At 44.8% G+C, this 13,710-nt stretch overlaps 1 protein-coding gene across 1 annotated transcript; it reads left to right on the forward strand.

Moving 5' to 3' along the window:
- Positions 1 to 12,390: 12,390 nt before the first annotated feature.
- Positions 12,391 to 13,688, forward strand: LOC104678622 (succinate--CoA ligase [GDP-forming] subunit beta, mitochondrial-like). Its single transcript, XM_030939713.1, is given in 2 exon segments — positions 12,391 to 12,904; positions 12,907 to 13,688. Coding segments are annotated over 2 exon segments (1,296 nt in total).
- The last annotated feature ends 22 nt before the right edge of the window (positions 13,689 to 13,710 follow it).

The raw sequence follows: 13,710 nt of genomic DNA on the forward strand, positions 1-13,710 counted from the left end.
TCTGGTCCAGACACTTAGACCCTGAAACAGGCCCAAGTCCCCCCTCAGTATCCCAGGGTCGATTCTGTTGCTAGAAAGCAAACGGGGAGAGCAAAGACTCTTTGTGTCCACCCCAGACAACAAAGGTCTGGCACCCATACTCCAGGACACTCTTTCCTACACCATGGCCTTTTGAATGAGCCGTCACCCCAGAGGCTCACTTAGATTTGAGGAAAATCCCTTCCTGACCCCTCCATTCAAGGGAGGCTCTTGCTGTTTGCCGTGTGGATACTGAGCAAACACGTGGGTCCGCAGGCTGGCTTTTGATGTGCTCTGTAAACACTCCTCTCTGGATACAGCCAACTGTCCAATTATGCAAGAGTCAACCGGCTTCCCCAGGGGATTTGTCGTCTTAAGGAACGAGGACCCACTGTGACTAGAGAGTTGACATAGCACATGTCACACAGAGAAAGTGCACCCTCGGTGGAAGCCGGGGTTCCCTGGGGGCCCAGCCATCTTTCCAAACACAAGCACGGAAAGCTGTTTGATCTGTGGCCACTTCTGGAACATACAGGCTCAGGAATAGCCAGTATTAGAAGAGATGTTTGCATCTGTTTCCTTCCAAGACACACAGGCTCTCTAAGAGAATAGAGGATGGCTTTTGTGCTATGGGGACAAGCGCTATGTTTGGGACGTGGTACTAGAATGACCAAAGGGCTGCCTTGTCTCTTATTTCAGAGAGAAGTCATTACACCCATTGGCTAAAAAGAGATAGGCATCACCAAGAATGTTGAATGTCCCAACCCATTTACCTTTCACAGTTCACACCACCCCCAGCAGGCCCAGGCAGGCTGCACTGTGCCCGAGAACAGTTGATGCAGGGACACATTCCAGCACTGGCCTCAGTCCCTTTCCCTCTCCCTGCTTCAGCTGCACTGGCTTCCTCACTCTTCCTCAATCACACCTATGTCAGCTCTTTGCACTTGCTGTGTCCTGGATACTCGCACCCCCAATATCTGGATGACACGAGACTTTCCCTGGCCACCACCCCGTGTAAATAATAGATACGCCACCCCCATTTACCCTTTCCATGTGCCATTTTAAATTTTCTTCAAATACTGCATCCCTTTTTCTTTCTGTGTATCTGACTGTCCACCCATCTATTTTACTTGTTTATTGCCTGTTTCATTCTCTAGGGTGTAAGTTCCAGGAGGGCAGGACACTGCTGCATCCCTGGCACCTGCCACTGTGCTCGGCACAAGGCCAGCCCTCAACTAGCATTTGCTGAGTTGATTAGGATTCCTGTGATCCACTCTGTATCAGGAAGACACTGTGCTCTTTCTTACAACCTCACACCCAGAGCCTCTCTCTGGAGGCAGTGGATGTCATGAGTTTCCTATAGATCCTTACAGATACTTCATACTTATTCAAAAAGATACACATGCAGCTACATTCCTCCCAAATTTTTTTTTTTTTTTTTTTTTTTTTTTTTTTTGAGGCAGAGTCTTGCTCTGTCACCCGGACTGGAGGGCAGTGCCACAATCTCAGCTCACTGCAGCCTCTGCCTTCTGGGTTAAAGTGATTCTCCTGTCTCAGCCTCCTGAGCAGCTGGGATTACAGGCACCCGCCACCATACCTGGCTAATTTTCTGTATTTTTAGTACACACAGGGTTTCGCCATGTTGGCCAGGCTGGTCTTGAACTCTTGACCTCAGGTGATCTGCCAGCCTCAGCCTCCTAAAGTGCTGGGATTACAGGCATGAGCCACCATGCCATGCCCCACCTGTTCTTTTTAAAGTGTAGAGTATATATATCTTCTATATATTGCTGTTTTCACTTTGTATATCTTGAAGATTATTTCATGTTCGTTTGAACAAAGTTTCCCCATTCTTCTCTATGGCCGAGTAATATTCCAATATACGGATATCTAGTAATTTATTTACTTGGCCACTCTAGATGGACATGTAGGCTATCTCCCGTCTTTTGTTATTACAGAGTGTTAGAAATAATCTTGTACATATGTCATGTCATTCATATGTGACCATACCCATAAAATACATTCTAAGAAGTTAAATTGCTGTGTCAAAGGGTATACGCACTTATAATATGAATAGAAATTGCCAAATTGCTCTTCACAGAAATTGTATCTCTACCACTACCAATGATTTTTAATTTTTTATTTTTGAGACAGGGTCTCACTCTATCACCCAGGATGGAGTGCAGCAGTGTGATTATAGCTCACTGCAGCCTCAAACTCCTGAGCTCAAGGGATTCTCCTACCTCAACCTCCCAAGTAGCTGGGACTACAGGTGTGCACCCCCATGTCTGGCTAATTTTTTTTATTTTTTATTTTTATTTTTATTTATTTTTTTATTTTTTGTAGAGAGGGGGTTTCACTATGTTGCCCAGGCTGGTCTTGAACTCCTGGGCTCAAGCAATCCTCCTGCCTCAGCCTCCCAAAGCATTAGGATTAAAGGCGTGAGCCACCGTGCCAAGCCCCACCAACAATTTATGAGATACTTTGTTTCCACACATCCTTATCAAACTTTCTTTTTATCTTTTCCAGTTGAAAAGTGATATTGCAGCCAGGACTGGTGGCTCACGCCTGTAATCCCAGCACTTTGGGAGGCCGAGGCGGGTGGATCACCTGAGGTCAGGAGTTCGAGACCAGCCTGGCCAACATGGTGAAACCCCATCTCTACTAAAAATACAGAAAATGAGCCGGATGTGGTGACAGGCACCTATAATCCCAGGTACTTGGGAGGCTGAGGCAGGAGAATTGCTTGAACCCAGAAGGCGGAGGTTGTAGTGAACTGAGATTGTGCCACTGCATTCCAGCCTGGGCGACACAGCAAGACTTTGTCTCAAAAAAAAAAAAAAAAAGTGATATTGCAGAGTAATTTTATTTTTCATTTTCTTATTCAAAGATTTAATATTTTTACCTATGTCTAGGAGGCATTTCTATTTCCTTTCTTATGAACTACCACTTTTCTATTAGATTTTGGGTTTAAAAAATCAATTTATAGGAGTGCTGATACATTAGGAAAATTACTTTTTGGCTATGAATTACAAATATTTTCCCTATGTGTCATTTGTCTTTGCATAAAAATCATTAGATGTTTTCTGCCTCATAGTTTTTTAGTCTAATGTATTCATCTGTATATGTATGCAGGTGGAACTGCCACTTTTACATTTGCTTTTTAAATACTTTATCATATGTCATTATCCTTTTAGCCATATTATTGGAAAGTGCGTTTTTTTATTAGTTACATTTAAATTGGTGCTTCCTGGATGGGGTTTGAGGATCACTCTCAACTCTTGATGAATGGAGGAGCTCCCTTATTCCTTGAGGACTCTTCTGAGGTTTGGGAGGCACCCAACATGTAATTACCCTCATCCATTTGATGCTGGCTCTTAAAAATCTCAGTTGCAGAGAGTGACATGTTTTTGACTCTTTTTCAGAATTCTGGAACGTATCACCTGTTTTAGTCTTTAATCATCTCTCCACTCATTACAGGTGCAGAAGGTTGAAGCAGCTGGAAACATCTGTTCCCAGAGAAAAGGAGCCCCGTCTCCTGTCACTCTCCATGACAGGAACCCATCACGCACCCAGTATCAACCTCAACGAGCCTCCCACACTCAGCTTTTCACATTCTCCATCCTCGGTGTCCCCACCTGTCTCCCTCTCTACCTGTCTGCCATGATTCCTCAGCTCTCAGCCCCTGTTCTAGGCAGGCTGGCCACCTACATCTCTTCACTGTAGCCTGTGTATGGGAGCTATTCCAGGTAGTGGGGCCTGAATAATGGGGTGCTCTTTTAAAGACAATGAACGCAAAATTGCAGGCCAGGCACAGTGGCACATGTTTGTAATCTCAGCACTTCAGGAGGCCTAGGTGGGAGGATCCCTTGAACCAGGGATTGGAAAACAGCCTGGGTAACATAGCAAGACTGTCTCTACAAAATAAATAAATAAATAAATAAAGCATGCGTGGTGGTGCACACCTAGCTACTTGGGAGGCTGAGGTAGGAGCATGTCCTAGCTACTTGGGAGGCTGAGGTGGGAGCATGTCCTGACTACTTGGGAGGCTGAGGTGGGAGGGTTATTTGAGCCCAGGAGCTTGAGGTTGCAGTGAGCTATAATTGCACCACTACATCTAGCCTGTGTGACACAGTGAGACCTCAACTCTTAAAAAAAAATTACAAATACAAAATTAAATATGAAAATGAATAGAATTGGAAAATACATTATAATGGGCCGGGCGTGGTGGCTCATGCCTGTAATCCCAGCACTTTGGGACACCGAGGCGGGTGGATCACGAGGTCAGGAGATCAAGACCATCCTGGCTAACATGGTGAAACCCCGTCTCTACTAAAAATACAAAAAAGTTAGCTGAGCATGGTGGCGGGCGCCTGTAGTCCCAGCTACTCAGGAGGCTGAGGCAGTAGAATGGCGTGAACCCGGGAGGCGGAGCTTGCAGTGAGCTGAGATTATGCCACTGCACTCCAGCCTCGGTGACAGAGCAAGACTCTGTCTCAAAAACAAAACAAAACAAAAAAAACAAACAAACATTATAACAAATCACAAAGCTTAAAAGCCCGCATATAGCAGAAAAATACAAAATATAGAAAAATAACATGAGTTTGTGTGAATGAATTGTCTGACACACTTCTATAGACTTTTTCATTCCTTTTTGGCTGCATGCTCTTTGACTGTCTCTTCATGTGACAAGAAGTTTGAAATACCATTGTCCATAAAGGGAACAGAAAGAGATTTCAGGCTGTTTTCTAGCATGGTTGATAGTTTAGAAAAGTTTATTTTAGCTTCACAATCTGTTATTGGTAATGTCTTGCTAAGACATAGTCCAATACATTAGGATGTATGAATCATGCAATTTCACACAAAGGCATACTCATTATTTGCTTTAATTCTATGGGTTTATTATCAGGTTCCATAGAACTCCTAATAAATTTAAATGTGTACAATTTCCATCAAAAAATGAAAAAAAAAGTATAATGTGTTTAGATAGCTTTATCTGGTATATTCCAGACAGGAAAGAATTTCAATTCTGACCAGAAATCAAGAATCCAACTGCCCATGTTACAAGTCTGATGACTAGAAGAATTTTTCAACAGATTGGCCTTTGGCCCTGTTCATTTCCAACTTGTTTCTCGTCCATTCCCCATGTGTTTCTGGTGGCCAGCACTGTGAGGCACACTCATACTCCAATATGACCTTTTGCCCTGCACCTTCTTGTTATGAGGCTGGATGGGTCAGTGCAGACAGAGCAGAGTTTTTCTTTTTTGAGACGGAGTCTCACTCTGTCACCCAGGCTGGAGTGCAGTGGCACGATCCTGGCTCACTGAAACCTCTGCCTCCCAGGTTCAAGGAATTCTCTTGCCTCAGTCTCTTGAGTAGCTGAGACTACAGGCACCTGCCACCATGCCTGGTTAATTTTTGTATTTTTAGTAGAGATGGGGTTTCACCATGTTGGCCAGGCTGGTCTCGAATTCCTGACCTCAGGTGATCTGCCTGCCTTGGCCTCCCAAAGCACTGGGATTACAGGCGTGAGCCATTGCGTCCAGCCGAGGAAGAGTTTTTCTAAAAACCGTATCTATACCCCACCAACTAGCAAACTTAACAAAGTGACTATAAATATATCCTTTTCAACACAAATTAAACATGTCATCGACTCCATTTCTTCATAAATGTTTTTTTAAATGTGCATGTTCACCTCAGGGCTAGGTATGGGGAAGATTTAATAGAGTCTCCTCTATTCAAATGAAAGGAGGCTGATGTGATCTTAATATTTTGTTTTATTTTATTGTATTTTAAATGATAAAAATGTCACCAGAACTATTTCCTTCTTGCTACACCTCAGTTTCCATCTCCACAAGTGCAGACGAAAACTTCAACCTTACAGGAGGCTAGACCTCTGTCAGTCCCTGACTCAAATTGCACTGTTCTGCCACTCCAGGGAAAACCCTCCAAGGGTCAGATTGGCTGGTGTGGGTCATGTGAGCACTCTCATGGGGTGCTCTGAGGGACATCGCCCACTAGGGCTTCAAAGTTGGAGTGGGGAAGAAGGAAGATGTGCTGTAGTTGAAAGAATAATCCCTTCCCTGACCCTGCCCAAGATGTCCATGTCCTAATCCCTGGGATTTTGCAAATGTGATTAAGGCTCTTGAGGCCAGGTGCAGTGGCTCACACTTGTAATCCCAGCACTTTGGGAGGCTGAGGCAGGCAGATCACCTGAGGTCGGGAGCTTGAGACCAACCTGACCAACGTGGAGAAACCCTGCCTCTACTAAAAATACAAAATTAGTCAGGCATGGTGGCACATGCCTGTAATCCCAGCTACCTGGGAAGCTGAGGCAGGAGAATCACTTGAACCCGGGAAGCGGAGGTTGCGTGACCCGCGATCACGCCATTGCACTCCAGCCTGGGTAACAAGAGGGAAACTCCAGCTCAAAAAAAATCTTGAAATGGGCAGATGATCCTGGATTATCTGGGTGGGCTTAATGTAATCACAAGGATCCTGATAAAAAGGAGGCAGGAGGCCAGGCGTGGTGATGTGCGCCTATAGTCCCAGAGCTTTGGGAGGCCAAGGCAAGAGAATCACTGGAGTCCAGCAGTTCCAGGCTGCAGTAGGTTATAATCACACCACTGTACTCCAGCCTGGATGACAGAGTGAGACCCTGTCTCTGTTCAGAAAACAAAAAGACCCAAGAAAGTCAGAGACAGAGGAGACGTAAAGATGAAAGTGAAGGTCAGATCATGTGGGGCCATGAGCCAAGGAACACGGGCAGCCTCTATAAACTGGAAAAGGCAAAACACTAGATCCCTCCTGCAGCCTCCAGGATTGTAGCTCTGCCAACACTTGATTTTAGAACTTCCAGAACTGGAAGAAAATGAATTTGTGTTGTTAAAACCAATATATTTGTGGTAATTTGTTATAATAGCAGTAAGAAACAGATACAGCTGCTGAGAAGATAGCAAAATGCATGCCCACTGTACCTTCTCTCTCCTCCTTCCTGGTCCTATCTATCTGTTACGGGCTGAATTGCGTCCTTCCAAAATTCATGTTGAAGTCCTAACCTCCAGTACTTCAGAATACAATACTATTTGGAGATAGAGTCTTTAAAGAGGTGATTAAGGTAAAATGAGGTCATAGAGGTGAGCCCTAATTCAATATGACTGATATCCTTGTAAGCACAGGAGATTAGGATGCAGACAGATACAGAGGAAGATCATGTGAGGCCATAGCAAGAAGGTGGCCCCCGACAAGCCAAGGAGAGAGGCCTCCAAAGAAAATCAACCTACCGACACTTTGATCTCAAATTTCTAACCTGCAGAATTGTAAGAAAATTAATTTCTGTTGTTTAAGTCAGCTAGTCTGTGGTGTTCCTTATGGCAACCCTAGCAAACTAATACATGATCCTTCAAGGCAGAGGTGAAAATCTGCCTCCTTTCTCAAACTGCCTTTGATCAGCCAGCTCCCAGAGCAGCCACTGTCTCAGAACACCTAGTGGCCAAGAGTTTAACCCAAGGATCACAAACTCAAATGCCTATAGGGGCCAGGAAGAACTAACACCAGTGAAGTGATTGACTACAAGAAACTGTAATTGCCAGTTGATATGGTTTGGATCTGTGTCCCTCCCCAAACCTCATGTTCAATTGTAATCCCCAGAGTTGGAGGTGGGCCTGGTGGGAGGTGATCGGATCATAGGGGCGGATCCTTCATGAAGGGTTTAGCACCATCCCTTTGGCGCTGTTCTCGTGATAGAGTTCTCACGAGAATTGGTTATTCTCAACTGGTTATTTACTGGTTGTGTAACCAGTTGCATGAGGACTGGTTAGCACCTACGCACCTCTCTCTCTTGCTTCTTCTCCCAATATGAGACGCCTCACTCTGCCCCCTTCTTCTGCCATGATTGTAAGTTCCCTGAGGCCTCCCAGGAGCTGATGTACATGCTTCCTGTACAGACTACAGAACCATGATCCAGTTAAACTTCTTTTTAAAATAAAAATAAATTACCCAGTCTCATGTTTTCTTCACAGCAGTGTGAAAATGGACTAATCTACCAATTGAACATAATCGGTATACACTATCACAAAAATGACATTCACTCCCTATCTCCCTGTCTACTGTTAGTTTTGCCACATTTTATCAAGGGTGAATACAAGGAAAATTCTCTCTTCCTGACCGTTCAATGGGGAAAAGTGGCAGTGCTGGGGTGAGAGGCACCTGCTTTTATTTTTTGTGTTCAGGAACCTACAGGAGAGGTGCAAGCTGAGCTGGAAATTGCAGGCCCTGCCCTGTGCCAAGGGGCAGTTGCTACTTAGCTCTAGCCAACTGTTACCAGGGACGAGGACAGGCCAGGCCAGCCAGAGTTTTCCAGTTTTTCAAAAAAACTGAAAATACACATTTTTAAAGTGAAATTTGATTTTTAGATATTGGTAACTAATTTTTTAAAAATTTAACTGTATTGACCACCTCACATCCATTACAATGGCTGCTATTAAAAAGCAAAACAAAACAAAAACAAAATCAAAAATAAGTGTTGGTGAGGATGTAGAGAAATTGGAGCACTGTTGGTGGGAATGGAAAATGGTGCAGCTGCTGTGGAAAACAGTATGGCAGTTCCTCAAACATTTAAAAATAGAATTAGCATATGATCCAGCAATTCCACTTCTGGGTATATACTCAAAAGAACTGAAAGCAGAGTCTTGAAGATATATTTGTACACCCATATTCATAGCAGCATTATTCACGAGAGCTAAAACGCGGATGCAACCCGAGTGTCCATTGACAGATGAACAGATAAGCAAAATGTGACACACATATATATATATATCACATGATGGAATATTATTTAGCCTTAAGAGGAGGGAAATGCTGATATAGGCAACACAGATGAAGCCTCAGGACATTCTGCTAAATGAAATAAGTCAGTCATAGAAGGATAAATTACTGTTCGATTCCATTTGTATGAGCTGCAATACCTGTAATACTTAGGGTAGTCAAAACCACAGAGACAGTGAAATGGTGTTTGCCAGGAGGTGGGTGGGGGGCAAGGATGGGGAATTAGTGATGAACGGGTACAGAGTTTCAGAATTGCAAGATGAAAAATGTTCTAGGCTGGGTGCAGTGGCTCACACCTGTAATCCCAGTACTTTGGGAGGCCGAGGCGGGTGGATCAGGAGTTTGAGACCAGCCTGGCCAATATGGTGAAACCTCATGTCTACTAAAAATACAAAAAATTATCTAGGCATGGTGGCAGGTGCCTGTAGTCCCAGCTACTTGGGAAGCTGAGACAGGAGAATCGCTTGAACCTGGGAGGCAGAGGTGCAGTGAGCTGAGATCGCGCCACTGCCCTCCAGCCTGGGTGACAGAGCGAGACTTAGTCTCAAAAAAAAAAAAAAAAAAAAAATTATGAAAAAGCTCTGGAGGTAGATGGTGGTGATGGCTGCACACCAATATGAATGTACTTAGTGCCACTGAATTTTACACTTAAAAATGGTTGACATAGTAAATTTAACATTGTATGTATTTTACCAGAATTTTAAAAATTGGAAAATGACAACTGAGCTGGCTAAGATTGTTATTTTGAAACAAGACACATTTTTTTAAGGCCTAGCTTCAGCTCACAATCCACCAGTTTGCAGCCTCTGTTTTAACACTTACTTGTTTTTCTAGGCATTTCATGTGTTCATGTCTTACCCAACTAGAAGGTAGAATTCCAGGAAAGTAGGAACTGTGTCTTAACCTTCTTTGGTATCTTTCAAAGCGGGTATTGGAGCTTTGCAGTGGGCAAGTCACAGTTGCCCTGCTGAATACTGGATGATACTCAGACACTCGTAACTAATTATTAGACACTGCCATGCTGTACACAGAGCTGTGGCCAGATGGGATTAATTGTAAAATTTCAAGAATGAGAAGAGAGCTTTTGAAGTACAAAAAGAAATTCATTCTGACTAGCAGGTGGGGATGGTGTGTCAGGAGAGACGAGGCTGAAGAGGGCAGGGAGACGGGAAAGGGGCCTTATAAGCCACCAGAAGGGGAAATGGGAAATTGCCAAAGGCTTTAAGCAGAGAGTGATGAGACTGGATTGGATTTTGAGATAAATCATAAAAACTAGAGCCTGGAACGCCCCTGCTGAGAGACTCAGGAAAATGCTAAATACCGCTTGGCAACAGCTCTCCAGGGCCACGTGTGAACACAAACATGCTTGTGTTCAACGAATGAGGAAGTTGGGGACATGGGGAAGAACTAGGGGAAATTGGGGGACTTCAACAAGAGGAGTGAGGACTTGAATGCACGCCCCCTTCAGAGCAGGCACTGTATGTGCATGTGTGTATGTTGCGTGTGTGCAGTTAGAGTGGGGGTGATTCTCAGGTGGGTCTAGGCAAACTGATACCCTAAGTTGCAGACCATGGCCATCAGACCCTCTGTACTCCCGTGGAACACCTGTAGGAAATCCTGAGAACTCCAACTTTAAAGGGATCCAAGACACTGTAGCCAGCACAGTAACCTGTGGCAACCCCTAGAGGCTGCTATAACCTTAGCAATGGGGAGCGTTACACCCAAGGAACCTACTGGTTCCCCAGACACAAAACTGGCTGAACCTTGGTGATCACAGCACATGACCAGGAACCGTCAATACACTCACGGAACTGTCCCGCTGACAATGTCCAGAGGGGAAAATGCCCAGTCCTCTAACACCCTTCTCTGAGGGGGAAAAAACCACATTAGAAGAAGTGATATGACCAAAAGACAAGCTTTCTCCAAAGGCCAATGACCTTGGAATGTTTATTAAGTGTTTTCTCTGTTTGTTCAAGTGCTATCCTTCAACACCAGGACTGGAAACAATTTGTTCAGAAATAACTAACCAGCCACAATTAGTAAAGCTTCATAAAGCCTGGAGAATACTGTCATCAGAAGAGCCACATTTGGGGCAGTCTGGGGAAGGGTGAAGTGTGAGGATAGGGACCATTATCTCTAGAGGTCCAGTGATTAAGAACTGGGTGACTCCAGATGGCTGGTCCCAGGGACTTTGCACTTGTGGTGGAGGCTGAATTCTTCATTCCCAATCTGGATGCTACGCAATTATCATCAAGTACTCCAATTCATCTGCATGTCTGAATACGGATGGGGATGCTCTGCACCGTCCCCATCAGCCTCTGGGTCCTCCACTCTCTCCCTGCTCTGGATCTCTGGATCTTATCTTTCTACTTCCTCTGCAGGTGGCATCATGGGGACTGTCTGGTGACCCCCCTAAGCAACCAGCATCAGACACTAGAAACTTCCAGTCAAGTCTCCTGGTCCCTGCTTCCAACCAGACAACCATACCTCCGCCCCAGGATGGACTTCAGACCTCAGCAGCAGAGATGGCCATGCTTCCTGTGTGACATTGGGGCAACCACGTTTCCCACAGGCACCCAGGTGGAGCTGAGATGAGAGCAGGCCACCTGAAGGTGCACAAAATAGGCAGGATGGGATGGAGGCCAAGAACGCCCCAGTGAAATGGGTGCCCCCAATTTGCATTTGGGAAGAAGGGCTTCCACATTTCACAAGCCCTACATTTCACATATTTTGCCCCTACTCTACTCTCAACCCCCGACTCTCTGAGTTCCACCCCACATGACTCCCCCGCACCATCTTAACTTGCTGTGTCCTCACCCTACTCCACAGATCCCTGCCTCCCATGCCTTTGCTCCAGGTGAGGCCATACACTTGGCGGAGGCCTATTTGCTGCAGTCATTTTGACCCAGGGAATGTTTGACCTGACCATTTGAAAACTCTCTCCACAAAATTGCTCAACATACTGTTTTATATTAAAAATTAAAAGGAGGCCTAAGTGAAAAAGACAAACAAGGGACAAGGGATGTGGGCATGATGACTACTGAATATACTACCTAGTAACAATAATTAAAAACTAAATATTTAATAGTTTGGCTTTCCCCCCAGCTACCTAAAACAAACAAACAAACAAAACTCCCTCTCAGACTAAAATAGCTGCTTCAAGAGTGCCACATCAACATGTTGTAAGTTTGTTCACATTGTTACCTTCATCTTCCTACTCACTATGTCAATTAGGAATGGCTTATGATGCAACTAATAGCCATTATCAAAGGCATAAGGAAAGACATTTATGACTTCACATCACAAGCAGTCTCCAGACAGATGATTCCCGGCGTTGACCCAACTGCTCAACAGGGTCACAGAGACCCAGTTCCTGTCCGGTTTTCTTCTGCCATCCTTAACTCCTTGGCTTTTAGTTCTCACTCTCATCACTTCATGGTTGCAAGATGGCTGCCACAGTTCCACGCATCACATCTTCATACAAGGCAGGAAAAAAGGGAAAGGGGCAGTAGTTAAAAAGCTGTTAGAGTGCCGGGTTTCCTGTTTAAGATGGCGTCCCCTGTGGCAGCGCAGGCCGGAAAGCTTTTGCGCGCCCTAGCACTGCGGCCCCGCTTCCTGGCGTCTGGGTCCCAGGCAGTTCAACTGACCTCCAGAAGATGGCTGCACTTGCAGGAATACCAGAGCAAGAAACTTATGTCTAATAACGGAATGAGAGTTCAAAGATTCTTTGTAGCAGACACTGTGAATGAAGCTCTGGAGGCTGCTAAGAGACTAAATGCAAAAGAAATTGTTTTAAAAGCCCAGATCTTAGCTGGAGGAAGAGGAAAAGGTATCTTTAATAGTGGTTTGAAAGGAGGTGTTCATTTAACAAAAGACCCTAATGTTGTGGGACAGCCGGCTAAACAAATGATTGGGTACAATCTAGCGACAAAACAAACTCCAAAAGAAGGTGTGAAAGTTAACAAGGTGATGGTTGCTGAAGCCTTTGACATTTCCAGAGAAACCTACCTGGCAATTCTGATGGACAAGTCCTGCAATGGCCCTGTGCTGGTGGGCAGCCCCAGCGGGGCGTCGACATTGAAGAGGTGGCTGCTTCAAACCCAGAGCTCATTTTTAAGGAGCAAGTTGACATTTTTGAAGGAATAAAGGACAGCCAAGCTCAGCAGATGGCAGAAAATCTAGGCTTCGTTGGGCCTTTGAAAAGCCAGGCTGCAGATCAACTTACGAAGGTGTATAATCTCTTCCTGAAAATTGATGCTACTCAGGTGGAAGTGAATCCCTTTGGTGAAACTCCAGAAGGACAAATTGTCTGTTTTGATGCCAAGATAAACTTTGATGACAATGCAGAATTCCTACAAAAAGACATATTTGCTATGGATGACAAATCAGAGAATGAGCCCATTGAAAATGAAGCTGCCAAATATGATCTAAAATACATAGGACTAGATGGGAACATTGCCTGCTTTGTGAATGGTGCTAGGCTCACCATGGCTACTTGTGATATCATTTTCCTTAATGGTGGGAAGCCAGCCAACTTCTTGGATCTTGGAGGTGGTGTAAAGGAAGTTCAAGTATATCAAGCATTCAAATTGCTCAGAGCTGATCCTAAGGTTGAAGCCATCCTTGTCAATATTTTTGGCGGTATCGTCAACTGTGCCATCATTGCCAATGGGATTGCCAAAGCCTGCTGGGAGCTAGAACTCAAGGTGCCCCTGGTGGTCTGGCTTGAAGGAACCAACGTCCAAGAGACCCAGAAGATACTCAACAACAGCGGACTCCCCATTACTTCAGCCATTGACCTGGAGGATGCAGCCAAGAAGGCTGTGGCCAGTGTGGCCAAGAATTGATGTCTTTGTCCTGATCCGATGG

Source organism: Rhinopithecus roxellana, chromosome 10 (assembly GCF_007565055.1).
Source record: "Rhinopithecus roxellana isolate Shanxi Qingling chromosome 10, ASM756505v1, whole genome shotgun sequence".
In the NCBI taxonomy this organism is placed as follows: domain Eukaryota; kingdom Metazoa; phylum Chordata; class Mammalia; order Primates; family Cercopithecidae; genus Rhinopithecus; species Rhinopithecus roxellana.